Source organism: Glycine soja, chromosome 8 (assembly GCF_004193775.1).
Source record: "Glycine soja cultivar W05 chromosome 8, ASM419377v2, whole genome shotgun sequence".
NCBI lineage: Eukaryota > Viridiplantae > Streptophyta > Magnoliopsida > Fabales > Fabaceae > Glycine > Glycine soja.
The window spans coordinates 9829952-9851437 of record NC_041009.1 but is presented as its reverse complement, the minus strand read 5'-3'; the positions used below and the strand labels follow the sequence as shown (position 1 = coordinate 9851437).

General features: G+C 32.0%; 3 protein-coding genes across 8 annotated transcripts; all 3 read left to right on the top strand.

The window, feature by feature from the left end:
* The first annotated feature begins 7582 nt into the window (after positions 1-7582).
* Positions 7583-10304, top strand: LOC114421795 (13S globulin seed storage protein 2-like). Its single transcript, XM_028387868.1, has 4 exons — positions 7583-7690; positions 8422-8632; positions 9001-9733; positions 9908-10304. Exons 2-4 carry the CDS (start codon positions 8437-8439, stop codon positions 10062-10064), a joined length of 1086 nt encoding a protein of 361 aa, XP_028243669.1. The 5' UTR covers positions 7583-7690; positions 8422-8436; the 3' UTR covers positions 10065-10304.
* A 3819-nt stretch (positions 10305-14123) lies between these two features.
* On the top strand, positions 14124-16677 carry LOC114421794 (putative transferase At1g60990, chloroplastic). Of its 5 annotated transcripts, XR_003668580.1 has the most exons (5): positions 14124-14372; positions 14670-14835; positions 14939-14996; positions 15081-15206; positions 15325-16676. XR_003668580.1 is itself a non-coding variant. In XM_028387867.1 (4 exons), exons 1-4 carry the CDS (start codon positions 14283-14285, stop codon positions 15122-15124), a joined length of 282 nt encoding a protein of 93 aa, XP_028243668.1. In that variant the 5' UTR covers positions 14124-14282; the 3' UTR covers positions 15125-16677. The 5 variants fall into 5 exon arrangements, 2 of the variants coding, with proteins under 2 accessions (XP_028243668.1, XP_028243667.1); XR_003668579.1 differs by having other exon boundaries at positions 15081-16676; XM_028387867.1 differs by having other exon boundaries at positions 14746-14835; positions 15081-16677.
* Positions 16678-17211: 534 nt separating this feature from the next.
* Positions 17212-21263, top strand: LOC114421793 (probable receptor-like protein kinase At1g11050). Of its 2 annotated transcripts, none has more exons than XM_028387863.1 (2): positions 17212-19625; positions 20813-21263. In XM_028387863.1, the coding sequence occupies exon 1, from the start codon at positions 17420-17422 to the stop codon at positions 19403-19405; it is 1986 nt and encodes a 661-aa protein (XP_028243664.1). In that variant the 5' UTR covers positions 17212-17419; the 3' UTR covers positions 19406-19625; positions 20813-21263. The 2 variants fall into 2 exon arrangements, with proteins under 2 accessions (XP_028243664.1, XP_028243665.1); XM_028387864.1 differs by lacking the exon at positions 20813-21263 and adding an exon at positions 19974-20608.
* The last annotated feature ends 223 nt before the right edge of the window (positions 21264-21486 follow it).

Below are 21486 nucleotides of genomic sequence, written 5' to 3'. Positions count from 1 at the left end.
ATACCTCCAGCTACTATATATATACTATGGTCTAATAATGACACGTCATCATCTATTTCTCTCTCTTATGTGTGTGAGAGAACTGAAAACTGAAATATATATATAAAGGTTAACACCAAAAAATATGACTTTTGTTTTTCTGCTTTAATAACTAACCAAAACATAAGTAGTACTAACTAGTGGTGGGTGTGGTTGTCCTTGCCATGCAAAGAAGAAAGATGCCCCTTTTAACTCACCTTAAAGAGCATTGATACCCGAACCACGAAACAGTGTCAACCTCCCATCCAACACTTGCATTCGTGGAATTTTTTATTGTAATTTTTATTGACTCAACATTATTATTATTTAAAAAAACTTAAAATGAAAAAGAGGGAAGCAAAAATAAGCCTTAAACTCTCAGTGCACTCATTCTCCAACTTGTTCCCAATCGCTCCCACTACGAAGCTATGACATACTACTTCTAAAGGTTGTTCAGCTTGAGTCATTGGAGGTGGTAGACATGAAGCTCTTGTTGTGGCTACTTTTGTCTCTTCACTTGAGGGTATAATTGTTCTTTTATATATGAGGAGAAGAGTTTGACCTAATTTTGTAATTTGGAATTTCTACTATGAATTGTAATTTTATGTATACAAAATGAAATATATTTTATTTAAACACATGTTATATATCAAGGATTTGAATTTGTGTTATGAATAAGTTAATTAAGTTTATAATAAACAACGGTTAACTATTCCTTAGTAATAGTTAACTTCAATCATTCTAATATAATTACTCAAAAGTTATTTAAACAAGAATTTGTTAACTTTAATCATTAAAAAGTCATTTGAATAAGAATTTGTTTGTATAATGTATGAAGGATTGTCTGAACTTATATGAAAAAAGATGCGTCATATATTTTGAGAATAATTCACCGTTAAAAGGCTATTGCGTGGGCATCATTTCAAGTTTCGAATCTGTAACACCTGGCAGTTCCTTACTGTCTCGGAATCTTCTTCTTATTTTGTGTAAAAGGAGTACAAGAATGTGGCAAGTGATCGATCAACCGCGAATTCCGTGGCTTCGTTTCATCGAATAGTAATGTTGGATTTTAAGGAATTAAATATGTTTTTAGGAAATTGTATCCAGAAATATTATTCATGAGTATGTTGGATTGAAATTTAATAATTTCAGAAACAATTAAAAATTCAAAGTGGAAAAAGATTTGTGAAAAAACGAAATAGAGATAAGTAGTTATCACAACATAAAAAGGTTCCATTTTTTATGAAAATGTACGATTCGTATCTTTTATTAAGGGAATTAAAAATTATAAACGATTTATATTTCTAAGAATCAACAATATTTCGGAATGTTATATATAATATATATACTAAACATTAAAATGTGATATTCTCAATTTTATATCTCGAAACAAACATAATCTAAGTAATTTCAGTTATTGAAAAAAAAATGCACTGAGAATGTAATTGTCAAACCAATGAACAATCATGATAGATTTTGTAAAACTTTTTATATGGTTAGTACATAGAAGATTTTCTTAAAATGTTGTCTATTGATATTTTAATATATCCATGATTTATTATGACCATATACATAGCAATATTAATAACTGATATTACTTTAAAAAAATTATTCATTTTAGAGAAGCCAAATGTTAATTTTATAATATTATGTGTACACACAGCTGTCCGTGATGCAAAGTAGTACTAAAAGTATCTATCACGAAAAGGATAAAGGCCCACTCAACTATAGGGCGTTGAATAACACCCTGTTGCAGCGGAGTTTTCTTTCATTACACACCAAAAATATTATTTTAATATAAAGTTTAGAGTTGTTTAAGGAAAACTAGATATGTATTCCTTGGATTACTTATCCCGTTATTGAGTAAAAGTAAAGTAATTTTAAAATCCTTTCTAAAAAAAGTAATTTTAAAATTGCCATATTAAGTCAATTATTTATAAATCAATCCATCAAGCTTTAAAAAATGGTTTAATTGCTTACAAATAATTTTAAAACTCAAGTAATTCTGTGTGAAATTAAAGTTTATGTTGAATAAATTGAATTGAGTCAAACATAATTGAAATATCAACCTTTTTATTGTTGCTCGAGTTGATTCATGGGTATATATCTAAAATTTAAGGAAAAACTTTGTAAGTTTATAATTATGCACAATTATAAATTTTGCATACCGTAAAGTATAATATTTTGTGTATTAATGTAAAAAAATTATTTTATTTGTGTAACATTTTTTTCCTTAGAACAACATATAAGAAAAAAAATTTGCAAATCAAATTATACAATAAAAATGTATAATGATGAATTTATTTATTTTTAATGTTGTTCCGAAAAATACTTGATAACTATGATAATCTAATTCAAAACATTTAAATAAAGTGTAATGTTTAACCTGTCATTTTAGGTCAATAAGAAAGTCATTTATACTTGTCAATCAAGGCCATTATCCTTGATGATTACACGTTGACTATTATGACAAAATTAAAATGTTCTATCGTATCCCCCAAATGTAGGCATGCCATTATGTTTATCTAGCCTAATCCTTCATGGGTTGAGTTATCTTTACAGTATAAAAATATTCTTCTTAACCCGTATTTTTTTAGGATATTAGATAAATCCTAATATTATAAACGGTTGTCGCCCGAAGACATGATCCATGGGTTCCAACATGTGAGGATTGAATGACAATTCAATTTAGAAGTATATACAGTCCCCTAGTCTCTTAAACACAAAAGAATATAAGAATCGATTGTGTTTCAAATCAAGATCCTTTAACCTCAAGCAACATATGTTACTTAAGTAGTTAAACTATTGGTTTAATTGTTTGAAATTTTGAGTGATAAACTTCCTTCCGCTAGCTTGAATTTTTCTTTTTTTAAGATTAACTGAATTTTAGATTACCTTTCTCAACTATTGAGAGAGTTGTCCTTAATTAACTGGAGTGTAAAAATAAAAATCACATGACTATCAATCATTATATTAAAAGGCTGAACATTTTCTTAATGGATATATCGATGTCAATCCACCACTTGATAACACAGTGTAAAAAGAAATTACATCAGCAACGAAATATGTAAATGTCTTATTCTGAAACTTAAATATGGACATGCATGAGTCAACATGAATACAAAGTGAATTAATTATCACAGGAAACTTTAGCATACAAGAGACAACAATAGAAAATTGCGCATGGAGAGAGATTCTTGCCCAAAGTAAGAGGTAGGAAGAAGTGGGGCAGTGTTACCAAAGCCAGCCAAACATCTGGAACAAATAATTAACATGGTATTTTTAAATAGATTGATTCATTTAGTGCCCCAAACTTCAAGTTACGTCGGAACCAATATTATAATTGAGAAAAATAAAGTGGCTAATCATGCCTGAATCGCCTTGGGACAACATTTTATATATGATCATATAATTAATTTATTGCTTGCTGATTCAGAAAGTTAGCTAGCAATCATATATAAACGTCTTTCTTTATCAATGCACAATACAACAACCGCCAACATAGCATCCTATTCTTCCACAATAGACAACTTTGATCGGATGCAAAGTTAACAAAAATATCTTTAACTAATTGATCACTAATTAACTATCATAACAAAGTGTATGTATGTGTCATCTTATTCTTTCACAATATATATAACTTTAATAAGATGCATAGATAACAACTATTTTTAAATCATTCGCTAATTAAAAATTGTAAAGTGATAAAAAATATATTTGATTAATTCACTAATTAATAATTTCATATATACCTAAAGAATTTATTCCTCGGGCCAAAGAAACCTCTGCTGAACTGACGTTATGAGATTATTTGATATTTTATACGTGTTTTTTTTTTAAAGAATATTTTATTCGTGTTAGTTTTGGTTTAATCTTTAAAACAACATTTAAGAAAAAAAAACTGGGTATATTATTCCCGTCGTATGAAGTAGACGTGGTTTGTCGTAGACCTTATCTTTCGGGCACATGATAGATTTAGATCCAACTGTTTCGTGTAATCAACTATTCTCTTAAGTCTTAAACAACGATGCTTATTGTTATTGGGCTTGAAACATTACGTGAGTAATGTAAACCATAGAGCATAGGACCAGCTTAAATCGTAAGTGTAGATTAAAGTCGATACTGGGTAAAAGGTTGATGAAATAATATCTCTATAACTGGTGGAAATATACATCGATTAAGAGCAAATTAATTTATTTATTCTGTCGTAAATAGAATAATATTGCTTAAAGGCTTATTTTATAGTAAGGTTTCCAAACAACACAACGGGCCTATTAGGCCCAAATGTTAGTGGGCCTATATATGTAAGTAGGCCGGACCGCCGGAGTAGTACGCTTTTGAACATGAATATTTGTTATTTTTAAGAAATGAACATTACTTGTGTAATAATAATAATAATAATAACAATAAAGCTTCTGTATTATATTACTAGATAGGTTTTTTACTCTTCTGAATAATTTATAAAATAAAATAATATGCAAAAAAGTTTAAAGTATTATAATAAGAATAAAGCTTGTGTATTATAACACGATCTGGCGAAGCCACCTGTTGACCTCCCCTCCGACAATAATAATAATCAAGAGTGACAACGTACGTGCTCGTCTTTGTCACTGGTGGAGGTGAACCTGTCACCCATTGTATGCGATTTATTGGAATGAAGGGTGTGACACAGAAGTCGTGTTATTGTGTATGGTCAACACTTTGGTACCCAGGTATCATGAAATTAAATGACGACGTGTATGTAATCATGAGACATGTTTTAAGATGTGTAAAACTAAAAAATAGGTACCCAGGTATCAAACGGATAATAATATCAATATCAAATCACCAGTACAAATTCAATTATCTTTTTTTAAATAATTTAAGATAAAAATTATAATATTTGACTCAGACCCGTACAGATTTGTGAATTGAAAATGCACGTGTTTGCCAGGCAGATCAAAAAGGCCAAATTAGAAAAAACAAACAATTGATTAGCGTTATTCCGCATAATTAAGTGATAATAATTCAAATTGGTTTTTACATCCAAAACTCACCTTATGATTATATATAGATATTTTATATTTAGACAAGATGTGAAACTGTGGAAGATTTTTCTGCTTCGTTTTAACTTGACTGCTAGTTTTCAATTCAAACTCTAAATACAAAAGGGTGTACAGCCTAGTTAGTACCACTAATTTAAATTTTAACCATTTAAAAGGAAAAAAAAAAGTTATTCTTATTTTTGTAACAAAAAGAAATGAGATGATATATATACGATGAAACGATTCATTCACAACCATTGCCAGTTGTTGCACTTCCTAAATTTCCCCATATGGAACCAACATTTTGACAATTCTTCTTTCTCGATCTTCTCTGTGCTGTTGACATGCATTTTTTAGTCACTGTTTCTTAGTTAAACCTCGCCCACGACTCATTTGATTTTACCATATCTAGCAGAAGAAACAATGTTGTCTTGAGAAAGAAAAAACAAAGGTTTTGGAGCAATGAACTACATCTGATGATAGTGATACCAAAGGACAGAGGAAAAAACTTAAATGAATTGTATGCAATTTCTAATCTTATTAAATGAATCTTATATTATATATGCATGATGGCGGGGAATAGGAGTATATGCATGAAGATTAGGTTGAATTCTCATTATTACGCTATCACCATTGAACATGATATATATGATTACGTCCTATATATGAGTGAAATAGATAAGTAAAGGACCACTTAGGATGGCCCCAATATCTGTTTGTTGTGATTATTTACTATCACTTGATCTCAACACAGTTGTACCATTAAAGTCGATCTATCGTAGTAGTAAAAAATTATTAGAAGAACAGTAAGCAATCATTTTTTACAAAAAAGTTTAGAAAAGTGGGTTTGGTGCTCACTAAAGTCACAGTAGGATTTACAGCTCATTGAATATTTACAAAGCTAAATATATACAAATTATCTATTAACGACTCAAGTCTCATAAACATCGAGATTTAACATCATCACATTTTATAAGATGTAAGTCATATCCTTATCAACCTTAATTTATTAGTTTATAAACAATTATTATGGTTTTAATTCTTTATATTAATGTGTTTTGAGCGCTCTTATTTATTTTTATATTGCTAATAAACATTTCTGGGGTAGATTAAGATGGAAAGAGGAGATAGAAAGAAAAGAGAAAAGATATATAAGTGATAAATATGATAAATAATATAATAAAAAAGAAAAGAAAATAGCAATCTGAAAATCAGATGAAAGAGCAAATGAGTGCATATTTATAATTTTTTATAATGATCGAGTAAATCAAAGTAGATTATTATTAATTTGATTTATAATATATTATTATTAATTTGATTTATATTATATTGCCATCGATCTGCATGTTTCTTTTTGTTTAATTTTAGGAAATTAAATGTTTTTCAAACTCTTTTCGAAAAGCTGCTGGATAAAAAACTATTTTTCCAACATAAATTAATCATAATTCAAAACACACACATATCTATTAAAAACTGAAAAGTAAATATAGTTTACCTAAAATTCTACTTCATTTAAAACAACCTTTTTCTATAAAATCTCCAACTGTAGGAAGAAAAATAATGACGGTTGTGTAAGAAAAAAGGAAAGGTGATGATGATTTTCTATTTTCACTTGGAGCGAGAGAATAATATTCAAGCTATCATAATTAGATCATGACTCGTTATCAGTAGTTATTTACTCCTAACTTTAATTACAACAATGAAATAAAAACTTTTTTTTTACAAGATAACGAAATAAAAACTGAAAAACTGGGTTATGATATATGGATATTTATTTGTCACAAACAATTATTTTACATTTTTTGTTTTTATATTTTTTTCTTCTCATACCAAACAAATTAGATGACGTGTTGATGCACCTTTATCCATAAAATTTACCGAATTAGGTTATATCTCAAACATTTAATTAAAAGTAAATGTTAAAAAGATTAGAAAACCTATTATAGGAAGTCACGGACGGAGCACTTTGGATAGATCCAGATTGTAAGTTCCAATAATTGTTGTCATTTCTTACTATCCCTGTCTCAAAATACTTGTGCTCTGAAAGTCTGTCGGAGTAATACTAAACAATTATGGCTTGTAATATATATGGCTTTTGGTCTTGAATAATAATAAAAAAATGTTATCTAAAAAAATAATTAAAAACACAATTATGGCCTAGTTTTTTAAGGCATGTTCCACGTTCCCTCATTTATTATTTTTATAAGAATTAATTATATCTTTTATCTTTAAAATTCTTATAAATTTCACTTTTAATTCTTAAAAAAATAGCATTTTTTCATATATTTGTAGTAATAATATTAATGGATGATATAATAAGTTAACAGTTTTGTAATTTATTGCATCATTGAAGAATTTGATAAGAAAATCATATATAATTTTATTTTTTATAAAATTGCTTCTTTAATTAGGTCAGCAAATAACCTGAGACGAGTTGATAAGAGATTAAAAATATAATTTATAAAGAAAAAAATACTATTATTTCACAACAGAAAATGAATATAGAGTAAAAGTATAAGGATACCAAATAAGAAAATAAGACCATCACCGTGCCACCATCATTCTAAACTCTATAAATAGCCCTCATTTTCTGTCTTTTGACGCATATCAGTTTCCAGTTCCTTCCATTCCTTTCTTCCGGATCACAGGTATGTATTTTAATTTCTACGTACGTCTCCTCGAATCTTCCGTTTTTCTTTCTTTCTTCACAAGATCACGTACGAAATATTTCTACACACTACTCTATCACTTACATTACACGCTGCAGCTTTTCTGATAGTAGGATGAACTAGCTAGATATATATGAAATTCCTAATTAATTTGATACATGGAAATGCAAACAAACTAGCTCGATCGATCACGAGATCAATACCGAAAAAGAATGAATGTCCTGATAGCTAGTCAAGGATATTCTTACCTTAATGACTTGCATGTGTAACTTAAAAATATCAAGTGTTTTGAAATTGTTTGTGGTGTGTTGAAGTGGTTTTTGGATCACTGCGGATTATATATATATTCACAATGATTAATATTTGTCAAATCCAGTTGATCATTTTTAATATAATATTTATTCTCAATTATTTATTTATTTTCATTCACACAGTACTCCAATTTGAGATTTTTCATTAAAAAAATGTTTCAATCGAACCAACGAAGCATATATGGTGTGTTGAATTGGTTTATATTTAGTACTAAGATGATTAAATAAGAAGAAACGCAAAGTGAAAATTTAAAATATGCATTCTTAGTATTGAATGAGTTATTTGAGAAAACTTATCAAAACAAATTAAAGCTATAGATACACTTTTACTCTATCCTTTTATAATTAATTTGTTGACTAAGGCACATATTTTATTTGAAATGCTTTTCACGAGCAAAGGGAAAATAAAAAACAATGGAGTTGGACTTGACACCAAAGACAGCAGAAGTGTTGTTTGAGGGAGATGGTGGAGGTTACTACACTTGGTGGAGTTCTAAAGTGCCACTGCTGGCCAAGACCAATGTTGGTGCTGGTCGGTTAGTGCTTCAGCCTCAGGGCTTTGCTATTCCTCATTATTCAGATATATCCAAAGTAGGTTATGTGCTTCAAGGTCAGAGCCTAATCTTATAGTAGTACTATTTTTTTTTCCCTTTCTATAACTAGACTTCTTAGTCTCCCTATATATATCATGCTACTATAAAATCAATTTTTTCATTTTTTTTATTTAATTTTCATGTACTAATACTACCAATATAAAGGGTAAATTAATAATAAAAAAACATAATTTTTAAATTAACCACCATATGCGAAAGTATGGAAGAACATCATTGTGTGTAAAGAAATTATTTTTATATTTGATCTCACATGATGATCAGTCAATTACTAAGGTATAATTTTACTGTGACTCGTCTTCTTATAAAGTAATTATCATAAGAATAAAAAATCTGACCTTATATAACAATTTATGTTTAAACACAGGGAACGATGGCGTAGCTGGGATGGCCCTCCGCAACAGTACTACTAGAGAAGAGGTGGTTGTGAAGCTTAAGAAGGGAGATGTTATACCAGTACCTATTGGAAGTGTCTCGTGGTGGTTCAACGATGGGGACTCAGATCTTGTCATTGTTTTTCTTGGAGAAACTTCAAAGGCTCTTATTCCTGGCGAAATTAGTTATTTCTTTCTAACCGGGCTTCAAGGAGTTATAGGAGGCTTCTCTAATGAGCTCACAAGCAAAATATATGGTTTGGACAAAGATGGGGTGGAAAAGCTCACAAAAAGCCAAAGTGGGGTTGTGATCATCAAATTAGACAAAAGCCAATCTTTGCCTAAGCCCCAAATGGAAATAACCAAAAAGCTAGTCTATAATATAGATGTTGCACACCCCGAAAATGTTGTGGAAAATGCTGGAATAGTCAAAACCTTAACGGAGCAAGATTTTCCTTTTATTGGGGATGTTGGGTTAAGTGTGATTAGAGTGAAACTTGAACCGGGTGCTATTAAGGCACCATCATACCCAATCAACCCTACGGTTCAGTTGATTTACATTGCTAGAGGAAGTGGCAAGATTGAAATTGTGGACTTTAGTGGGAAGTGTGCATTAGAGACTCAAGTTGAGGCTGGTCATTTGCTTGTTGTGCCACAATTCTTTGTGGTTGCACAAATTGCTGGGGAAGAAGGAATTGAGAGTTACTCTATCGTGACAACTACAAAGTAAGTTGTTGGGATTTTAAATCCTAGTCTAATGTTAATTAAATCCATGCAAGAATCCAAGAAGTAACACGTACGTGACATTTAATAACATGAAAAATAGTTGATAATGTTTTTAAAAGTATGAGACAGTATGCGTGCATAGAAAAATAATTAATTGCATTATTTGCTTTGCAGGCCTTTATTTGAAGAGTTGGGTGGAAGGGCATCAATTTGGAGCGCCTTGTCACCATCTGTGCAACAAGCATCTCTTCACGTGGATTCAGAATTTCAAAGCCTCTTCATATCCAAGATCAAGGAAACCACAAATCTCATTCCTCCCACTACTAATTAGTCACTTTGTTTATGCATATATTTATGTATTTTCAATGTATGATGTTGAGTGTTTACTTACCCTTGAGTTGCTTTTGGAGAAAAAGTCTGTGTTGCGATCAACCAGAAATGTTAAAATAAACCAAGTGTGACAACCTATTTCCAATAATTTCATAAAATATGAGTTTTATGTGCTAATAAAGTTGTATATGGATTGGATATACTTTTGGCCCAAATAATTTATCTCCATTTGATATCTATATTTTTAAAGTTTAACTTTTAATTCTTATACTTTTAATGTTTAGATTTTTATGGTAAGTCTTAAACTAGCAAAATAAATAGGTTTTATTCTCTAAATTCGACACGTGTTCAACTTCCAAAATTATTTCGTCCTGTTCACGAATATTATAATATAAGTGTTTTGATTTTTATTTTTATCCAACATCATTGCATCGTTGTCAAAAACATTTCTTCTAGTCTAGAAACATTTTAATCGTTTTGAGGCTACTCAGTGTTTCGAACATTAATTTAATTACTATCTGATCGATAATTAGATCACGCGGGGTCCAAAAACATCAATCATTCAACATGATAAATAGCTATTGTCTCAATCAAAGGAACAATTGTGATTGAAAATATTTAATGGGCCACTCAAGACATATATGAATATTTTCCATGAACTTAATTAAACAATTGTCGCCAAAGTATTTCCTTCATATAAATACAAAAATAATACAAGGAGACATAAATTCCATCCCTCGAGTGTGGAATTCTTAAAATTTTTAGAATTTAAGTTTAAACTTAACTCAATTCCAAAACTAATTATTCCTCATTTGTATATTCTAACTTTTATTTTTATCTTTCTTTAGCCAATGTGTGTGAGATGAGTTTTTTCCAATAAATCAACATCGAGTTAAGAATTCTTCATGCAGAAAGATAAATTTACAATTTTCGTGTATAATCCATTTATGTATATACCTGTGATGTGGAGGAGAAAAAATATAACGAAGAAGACTTTCCTCAACCCGTCTTTCTATTTGAAGATAAGTAATCCAAGAAAGAAACTAAGAAAAATCAGCAAACTCAGCGATAAGGGGGATTTAATTAGATGCATCAACGACCTGGCCGAGACATCAAAACCGAGATATCACTTTTTCTTGTTATATAAATACCAACGAAACAAACACCAATTAAACAAAATATATATGGAACTACGTACGAAACATGTAGATCAACTACCACTGATTATTTTAACTTCAAACAGTGGTCTTCAGTTCGAGTTTTGTATGCATTCGAGCTAAACAACTCCATATATATGTAAGATATCTCTTAAGTCTTATATGGCTAAGCTAAAAGGAAAAAGTCTTTGATTCTCCCAATGTTAAAATAGTGTTCTTCATTGTAATATTCGATCACGTATCATTCTCGATAACGTATTGGTATATCTTTGACTCTTTCTCAGGTAGAGAATTCATTATTGCACTCATGCTCGAGAAATTATTATAAAATAGGAAATGATGCATGCATATCTTTTTTCTATAAACAATAATTTGATATTGATTTATTTTTCATTGTTACACTATACATTATATATCATATTATATTTTTTAAATCATATTATTAATATGAAATATCTATTGATTTATTTAGTAATTAATCTCTATTAATTTTTTTTACTATAGATTAAATCTAATATCACTGGACCAATAACTTATGGATATATTATATTATATTTAATCCACTAAAATTGTTTAGTAAAGAAGTTTGGATAGTATGTATTAGATATTAGATTTTAATCTCGAGGCTACCATTATACACGAGAGAGAAAAAAAATCACATTTCATTTACTATGACCCTTTTTTTATTTCTTAATTTCTTAGTATTTGATGAGCATAAGTGTACAACAAACATTATTTTTATGAAACTTACCTAAATGAATAAAATATTTCCTCCTACAAACATGATTAAAATAGAGACATAAAATATTTGAAAAAGTAAATATAAACATGATTAAAATAGAGACATAAAATATTTCACCAGTAAAATCATCAACATATCAGATTTTTTCTATTATTAAATCTTCAGTAGCTGACAAATTTTTCACTCTTTGTTTTGATGGGTTTTTTTTAAGAGATTTGATACATTATAAATAATGTCATATTCAGAAATCAGAACAATCAACAATTATTCACAACTAAAAATTAAATATAAGCAAATTGATCTTATTATAAAATTGACAAGCTAACCTGTTTTGGATTTGGTCCTGGATTGAGTTGAGTATGGGCCTAATACTCTTTCTAATGTAGACACCTTAAGGGTCTGCATGTGTGACTCGAGGGGAGGAAGTGGAAATAGAAGTAATGGATAAAATTGGATTTATTTGGTACAATAGAAATAGAAAGGAGATAATTAAAAAATGAGTGGATTCCGCCAATAGTTTTCCATTATATTTCTTACGTATTTGCATTCATTTCTTTGTTAATACTTCATTTTTTTGTTAATACATTTTATTATATTACCTAATTTTTGTTTATATACATACATACCAACTCTGATATTCAACTGTGCAGCATGGCATAATCGAATATGGACATGACATATCGAATTGGAGCTGGAGTTGTGGCTTGGACAAAATCGAATGTGATTACCATATTCGATTAGTTGAAAACCATATGTACATGTATAGAAGATAGTGTTGAAAAGATCATTTTTAAGCTTTGTTCAATGACTCTTTATTTACAAATAGTCTTAGTTTTGTGAATAAATGTAATAACATATCTCAAATAATTTTTAAGATTTTCACATGGAGTCTGTTTGCGCCTTTAAACTCTACAACCAGATCAACGAGGTTCTCACAACGCTTGAGTGTCCGTGCAAATTCACACTCCCGGATCTTCTCATGCCGGATCCTCACCGAATTGACCTTTTCCTCAACTCTCTTCTCAATTTCTATCTCGATAGGTCACTCTCTTAACCTATTCGATTAATTGCCTCGCTAAAGAGAAAACTTAGTAATTATCAATTTTTTCGATTTCAAGGACGAGAATGAACTGTGTCTCAGAAATTATGGAGGAAGTGAACGCTCTGGAGGTGCAACGGATGGAGTTGGAGGAGAATATAATATTGCAGGTTTGTATTGGAATCTCAATGTCAATTTAAAGGATTATATGATAGAATAATTATGTTCTGTATTTCATGCTTTGCTAGGACATATATAGAGTTACAACAAAATCTCTTAAGATTGAATTATTGATTCTTCAAATAAAACTCTTAAGATTACGTCTAAACTAAAAATAAATTGATTTACATTATCACAGACTAATAATACGGGATAATATAATAATTGCATATAATTCCACACATCATGATATCGTTACCCCCCTTAAGTTGGAGCATGGAAATTATATATCCCCAATTTGCACAATTGCTGCAATATTGTCAGTGAGATACTCGTCGGGAATGAAATGTCAATCCACTTCGATGTGTTTGGTGCGCTCATGAAAAATCGGGTTCTTGATAATATGAAGAGCTGCTTGATTGTCACAATGAGATAGGGCTGAGAATGAAAGATACTAAGACTATGGAGAAGACTTTTAACCATTTCAATTTTCCTATCACATCCAGATACGGTTTGTCGTTTCTTAGTTTTTCATGAAATTGAAGAAGATCCAAGTAAAATAAACCATCCAATAAGGGACCTACGAATTAAAGGATATACAACCCAATTAGAGTCACACCATTCAGATAATTGCATGTTACAATCCTTATGCAACAAAACATCCTGTAGAGGAGTTGGTGACACTCACAACTTTAAACTCTCCTCAAAATCAAGAATGATATCTTAATCTCTTTCTTTTTAGCCAATTTATTAATAATAAATGAGTTTAATTATTACATGAAAAAAGTTATAAGATCAAGTATCAACTAATAAAAAAATTATTATTAGTATGATTCTTTAAATAATTATTAAAAAGCCAATCAACTTAGTTTGTAATTGGATGTATTTTCTTATAATAAAAAAATGCAGTAGAAAAAGGTTATTATATTATAAAATGTGTTACCGCATTCCCGACACCTTATAAGAAAAATAAACTCAAATCCTGAAGAGATTCTGTTATGTTGTTCATTATCTAATCCAAAACGACAACAACGGTGGTGCCAGTGGCAGCAGCAGCTTCAGCTATGATGGCGCCTCTCTCTATTGACCGGAAACGGTGCGTTTTGGTCCCACCATCATCTCATGAAGGAGAAGAAGCTAATATCCAAATCAATTCGCGCTCAGTCCTCACCTTTCGACCTCTCTCCTCCTCCCATCGACCATGATTTCCTGGTAACTTTCCAACACTTCTAAATAAGGAGTGGACCTACTCAATTTTTGTGATTTTCATTAAATTTTAGCCAAGATTAGAGAGTGTATTAAAAAGAGTGCGCTAGAGAATGTATTGTCAGCATTTCTCACGTGTATATGTATGTTACTTCCAAAGTAGTAGACTTTCAACTGCAATACCAAAACATAGTAATTCTTTTTTTCCTAATTGTTTTCCTCTTTTGCTGAAAGCTTAAAGACCTGCATAGTCTTTTATTATAATCGTGAACAAATTCTCTCAAATATATTTGTAATCTGTAGGTTGATAAGCAGCCTGTAACTTTAGGGGTTGGAAACATCATTTCTGAAGATGGTTTTTCATTACTGATGTCTCCAGGAGCTGCTCCATCCATTTGGAAAGCTATTCTTTCTCAAGGAGCAATCCCAATGGGTTCTAATGCATGGAATAAACTACGGTTTATTCGAGGTACTGAATTGTTTAGATTATGTGCATATTTCTATGTCTCTGTCATTGGTTTTTACAGTTGAATACTATAGCTTACTAACTTATTGTTTCTGTCGTAATTTAGGAGTTAGTCTACTATAGCATACTAACCTGTCTATGGAACTCGGTTTCTCTAAATAAGGGTGTGTAATTAGTCTTTTGCCACTACCCATCTGCATAAAATGTTGAAACTTGCTGAATAATCAATCTGATTATGAGTTTTTCAGGTTGTTACAAAGGACAGGAGACTATATCTAGGCTCATAACATGATGGAATCAAGCAGAGGTTATGGGGATCTCATCTTTCTGCTGCTGCAGAACCTGGCAGCATTATTACAGTTGATGAGAAAAAGGTGCTATACAATTTCTTTTGAAAAATATTCACTACTTTTTTCTTCGATCCTTATGTATTTGTTAAAGAGAAAGATGGAAATTTGCAGTGTAATACCCAGTTGAAACTAACGATGACAGGAACATGGTGAAAACTCCAGTTACAATGTTTGTCTGGAGAAACCCATCTTGTCAAAATAATGGATAACTAATAGTGGTTCCCTGAGTCAGTAGCCTAGTGCTTGTGATGTTGGGTTGCGTTCTGTAATCCTAATATTCTCCTTGAATGAGTTGGAAGAAAGTTGATGGTTGGAAAGTTAACCAGCTACACATCTGGAAGGAAGCAATCTGAACACTTTGGATTAGGTTACATCAAGAGGCGAGCTGCTTCGGAAGGAGACACTGTAATTGTCCGTGACAACATCAAGGGAACAGTGGTGGAAGCACCTTTTCTTTCGCAGCTGCGCCCACCATCTGCTAGTTGAGCTTCCTGTGTGGTAGCACTTATTGGTGTTGTTGAAAAAGCACATGCATAATAACTAGTAAATTAGTTAAACTGTTAGTGAAGGTGCTTGTTATCTTGATCATGTTTGCGGTGAATAGCATGTGGTCAATAGCATCAATCTTGGATGAGATTACATCTTTTTTCTGTTCTTCCTTTCTTCTTGGAGGTTGCATCTTGTTCCAAGGTACTCTCGAATGACCTTTCTACAGTCCTACCAAAAGAATTAGAATGAAGCAGCCTTAGTCCATTCAATATAGGAGTCTCTATAACTTTCCCAATTTGTGACCATGTCTTCTAAACCAACGGTGTTTCCTTTCGCCAATCTGGCTAATTTTCTCAATTTGACCAATTAAGACTACTGCAGCAGCCATTTGACGCACAATTTGATCCTTATCTCTTCATTCTCTAGAAATTGGAATGTTATCTTGTTGAATTAGAATACAAAATTTTGCTACGTTATTCATAGTAGAGCTTTGAAACAAACCTCCAACTAATTCAAAATATTACGATTAGTCTTGGGATGACCAGAGGCTTGCTTGCCTGAATACCAATCTTAGAAGTCACATGTGGACCTAAGTCATTTGTTATAAACGACCGATAACCAAATATTTGTTAACAAAATTAACTTTGTTATCAAGACACTGGTTTTATAGAATGAAATTAATTTCATGTCTGTCAAAATGTTTCTTTATGACAAATTTATATCAGTGAAGGTACTTTATTTTTAAATTTCTTAACGAGCTGTTAGAATTTAATTGAAAAGACGCCGAAAGAGACATTAAAAAAACTTGATTCTTAAGCTTTATACGTTGAAAAAGGATGTTTAACTTTTCAACTACTCGGTTTGATGAACTTCAATTTCATTCAAAGATATATCAAGCACATTAGCAGTGAAATGCGACTTGTTAATTTATGAACAACCTTTTTTCTTTTTCTTTTCTCTTTTTATGGAACCTTTTTTAATTTAGATACATATGAACAAGTGAACAACCTTTTATATTGTTAATAAATTAGTAAATGTATATATTAAGCACGACAGCAGTGAAATGCTGACTTTTCCCCTAAAAAATACAAAAGAAAAGTAAAGAACGAAGGGGGTTGTTGTATATAAAAAATCCATGGGTTATTCTTCATGCCATGTTTGACAAATCTAAAGAATCTTTCACGTGCTGCGTCTTGGTTGAAAACTGTATGCGGACAAATAGAACATGGTAAAATAAATAATGTAATTTTAGTGCTTATTATATAAAGTTTATAAGAATTTTTTAATGATTTACTTTTATTATATACACACAAGAATAAATGTAATTCGAGTGCTTATTATACTATTGAGTTGTAATTTTTTTATATAGTTTCTTTATTCGAATCAAAAGAAGACTTGACTCTTAGAATTGGGGTCACCAGCCTGACGTTTTGTGTTTGACTCACGGTCCCATTAAAAACCTGTGATATGGATTAATAAATACATCACACCTAACGTTATTAGAATTTTCTTGACACTTTTTCTTTTGAACAGTAAAACCATGCCCCTCTTGGCTTCTTCTCCACCCAAAGCAAGCCATAATAAAGACTTCTCATATCTTATCGTTTGGTTTGGTGATCTCAAACTACTTCTTGCATTTCTCTCTTCTTTTTGTGCCTCAGAATTTGTCATAACTTCCTTTGGTTTTAGGCACCAACATGGTCTTTGTTTTTGTCATATTGTTCTTAGCATCAACAAATAAGTGAGTTATGCCACAAAATGTTGGTTTAATAAAAAACAAAGTTTCCAACTTTACCAAACTAATAAATATTATGGAGTCCATTTTTGTGATTCTTCTGATCTTTATGGTGGCATCAAATCCATGCTCTGCGGCGCCTTCTCCTTCTCCCTCTGCCTCTCCCACCATTTCCACTACCAACAGTTCCACATGCCCAGTGTCCATGAATTATGTGCAAACAGTCCCTTGGAACAGCTCTTCCTGCCAAAACTTCCAACCCTTGGCATCACAATACCAAACAAAAACAAGTCCTTGTTGCCAAACTCTGCTATCCCTCTTTGGAATAGCACTTTCACAAAACCTCAAAAAAAGCTCTCTTTTCCAACTCCCTAACCTCCCTACCTCCAGCTCTTGTCTTCAACACTTCCAATCCAACCTCACATCTCTCTCACTTCCCAACAACCTTGTCTCCTCCTGCTTTGATCCATCTCAATTTGTCATCTCTCCAAACATCTGTGCTGGTATTCAAAATATTGAAGATTGGCACACTAGGCTTGGTCCTACACCAGAGCTCAACACTGCCTGTGGACCAGACCTCACTGACCCTAACCAATGCAGAACGTGTGTGGCTGAGGGGGACAAGGTTCAGCAGAGGCTTCTTTCTATTGATGGTAATGATTCACATTCCCTAGATTGCTTTTACTTCGCAACACTTTACCTGGCTGGAGTTGTCAATGAGCTTGGCCCTGAAAGCAAAGGTGTTATGTCTTGCATTTTGATTCTGTTGCTTAATTCACAAGTTGATTCAAGGGATGGCCATTATGCTCTTGTGTTGGGGTTAATTTTAGCTTCACTTGCATTCCTGGTAATCATATTAGGATTAGGATTTTATTGTTGGTACACAAAGAAAAGAAAAGTGGAAAATTTGCTAGCCTATGCTGATCTACAGGAACAAAGCTTCAGCCTAAGGCTGAGGCCAAATGCAGTGTTAACTTGGTTTGAATTTGAGGACCTTATGAGGGCCACCGACAATTTTTCACCTCAGAACTTCATTGGAAGAGGTGGGTTTGGGTTGGTTTACAAGGGCATTCTACCTGATGGCTCAATGGTTGCTGTGAAAAGGCTTGAAGAATCAGATTCTCAAGGTGATGCTTTGTTCTGCAGTGAGGTGGAGATTGTTAGCAACTTGAAGCACCGAAATCTGGTACCGCTAAAAGGGTGTTGTGTGGTTGATGAGGGGAATGAGAATCACAATTTTGAGTACAGAAGAAGGTATCTAGTTCATGAATATATGCCAAATGGTAGCCTTGAAGACCATCTCTTTCCAACCAAACTAGACAATCAAAATACAAAAAAGTCCCTTACTTGGTCTCAAAGGAAAAGCATAATCTTGGATGTGGCAAATGCTTTGGTTTATTTGCACTTTGGAGTTCAACCTGCAGTTTTTCACAGAGATATCAAAGCCACCAATATACTACTTGATGCAGATATGAGAGCAAGGGTTGGAGATTTTGGGCTAGCCAGACAGAGCAGTGAAAGTAGGTCACAGCTAAATACTAGAGTAGCAGGAACTCGCGGATACGTGGCACCTGAATATGCACTTTATGGTCAGCTAACTGAGAAGAGTGATGTCTATAGCTTTGGTGTGGTTATTCTTGAGATAATGTGTGGAAGAAAAGCCCTTGAATTGTCTCCATCAGGAACACCAATTTTCTTGATCACAGATTGTGTTTGGTCATTGATGAAATCTGGAAACATAGGAGAGGCTTTGGATGCTTCTATGTTAGGAGATGAAAATTGTGCTAGAAACATAATGGAGAGGTTTTTGCTGGTTGGAATTCTTTGTTCTCATGTAACGGTTGCTTCAAGGCCAACAATTTTGAATGCTTTGAAGATGTTAGAAGGGGATATTGAGGTCCCACCAATTCCAGATAGGCCACTGAGTCATGGGAACTATGTGTTGTACAGTGGTGATTGCTCTGGGATGAGCTCAGGATGTGGATTTGTGAGCTCATGAAAAGTTGAATGATTCATAAAATCCATCCTTGATGAGTTGGACAAGAAAATGCGGATCATTCATGAGGGAGAAGCTGGAGGATGTGAAGTGCAAGATACCAAGAGCCATGCCCTTTGGGACAAGAGTGCACCTCTTGTTGGAAGGTCTTGCTTGTGGGATATGTACGACAGATATTTGCCTGGAGGAGATTAAGGGGATTAAAGAAAAGAGTTAGACCAAGGTACAGCTCTATGGATATGCAGTTATAATTTTTTATTTGTAAGTTAGTAGAGCTACTAAACTGATTGTATCTATTAAAAATTGTAAAATTCAAATAAAAATGATCTTTCCTCCCTTCCAAAATATATACAGTTCAAGAATAGTTAAAAAAACAATTTGATTCATGTATAAGAGTAGAAGTTCTAGGATCAACCTTGTAATAAATGTTAAGGATAGGATTCCAAGTCTTATGAGTGTGTTGTATGCCTACTCGTGTTTTTCACTACCAGGTTACATTAGATCTTAAGATCTTATGGTGCTTATGTACACTCGTTAAATGCATATGAGAAGATACAAAACTTTTATGCAGACACTCGATGCTTACTAAAGCAGCCACGTGCAATTACATGATAGGATCATCAGATAATATCATCCGTGTAACAGACCCAGAGCAGGATCCATATGCCACTGCTGGAACAAAACCACAAAGTCCTTTTGATACGCCTTTAACCACAACCAAATGAAGAACATCATCTGCTGCCACAATAGCTCCAAATCAAACATTTTATCCTAAAAAATCATAGCTTTTCTTTGCTGCCAGATCTTTCACCAGAATTTGATGTTGTCCTGCAGCACATAGGCATTTTGAACAAAAGTGTTCCTTTTGAGATTGTGGGAGAACAGAGCTATGGCCAAAAAGATTATACCATCTCTTCCAAATAAGTTTAGATGCTTTACATGAGAAAAACAAATGTGATGCAGTTTCTTCTGACCCTTGGCAGAAAGGGCATGATATAAGTTATTTTCCTGCACTTGAATATTTCTTCTATTAAGGTTTACCTTAGTTGGTAGTCTGTTATGAAATTACCTTGGCCGGGATTTTGATATTCCACAAACTTTTGAAAATGTCCAGCTGCAATCTATGTAATGCCAAATATGTAGATTTAACTCCTGGCTTCCACTATGCAATCTATGTAATGCCAAATATGTAGATTTAACTCTGAATTTCAGTGAAGGAGGTTTTAGTATTATCGTTTTAGTATTCTCGTAAATGAACTAGTAATCAAGGATAAAATGTAGTTCAAGGTTGTTGGAGGAATCAGTTAGTTTGAACTTCCAATATGCCCTAGGGCTTTAATAATTAACAAGCACCACAATTGGATGAATAAATATATTTTAAATACTGATATTTTTATTTTGAATGTGCAGGATACATATTGACTATTATTTGACTAAATGCTCTCATATCATCCTACAAGTTTTTCAGCTTAAGACCATACACAAGCATTCTCTTATAAGAGTATCGTCCTAAGAGTCTAAGACCATCTTGAAGAATTCAAGTATTGACAGGGTCATTGTCATACCAAATAGAGACAAAAGGGCACATAAATCAAGACTTAAAAGAGAGAAATTGTCTTGAGCTCGACACCTAACACTAAAAGACAAGATGAGACAAGTTGGACTTTTGGAAATGTAAATCATAGGAATGGAAAGTTCTGCTTAATACGTGTTCTTGCCATACAAATGTACTATAAAGCATCTTTTTCAGTCTGCAATCCTAGCACAATGGATGAATCATTTATTGTAGTAACATTCTGAAGTGCTTTAGACTAAATTTCCCCTCAACATCTATCAAGCATAATTTAAATTCTTTCTTATATTCTTTTCTTTTTCTTGTCTTTACAATTGATATAAAAGTTGAGCATGTAATAGTATCGAGAATAAACATTCAAGCTACAAGATATAAATTGCTAACTTTTGTAATAATTATTATAAAAATCATATAGTATAATTTTTATTTAGTTGATGATATAGAAATCTTTAAGATAAAAGTAGTATCAAAATTAAACTCAAATTTTGATCAAGTTCTTGTACTTAACCAA

Coding starts and splice junctions, on each gene's coding strand:
- LOC114421795 (XM_028387868.1), top strand. CDS start 8,437: ATGGAGTTGGACTTGACACCAAAGACAGCAGAAGTGTTGTTTGAGGGA. Junction 8,633..9,000: donor AGTAGGTTATGTGCTTCAAG/GTCAGAGCCTAA, acceptor GTTTAAACACAG/GGAACGATGGCGTAGCTGGG. Junction 9,734..9,907: donor TCTATCGTGACAACTACAAA/GTAAGTTGTTGG, acceptor TTTGCTTTGCAG/GCCTTTATTTGAAGAGTTGG.
- LOC114421794 (XM_028387866.1), top strand. CDS start 14,283: ATGAAGGAGAAGAAGCTAATATCCAAATCAATTCGCGCTCAGTCCTCA. Junction 14,373..14,669: donor CCATCGACCATGATTTCCTG/GTAACTTTCCAA, acceptor TGTAATCTGTAG/GTTGATAAGCAGCCTGTAAC. Junction 14,836..15,080: donor TAAACTACGGTTTATTCGAG/GTACTGAATTGT, acceptor TGAGTTTTTCAG/GTTGTTACAAAGGACAGGAG.
- LOC114421793 (XM_028387863.1), top strand. CDS start 17,420: ATGCCACAAAATGTTGGTTTAATAAAAAACAAAGTTTCCAACTTTACC.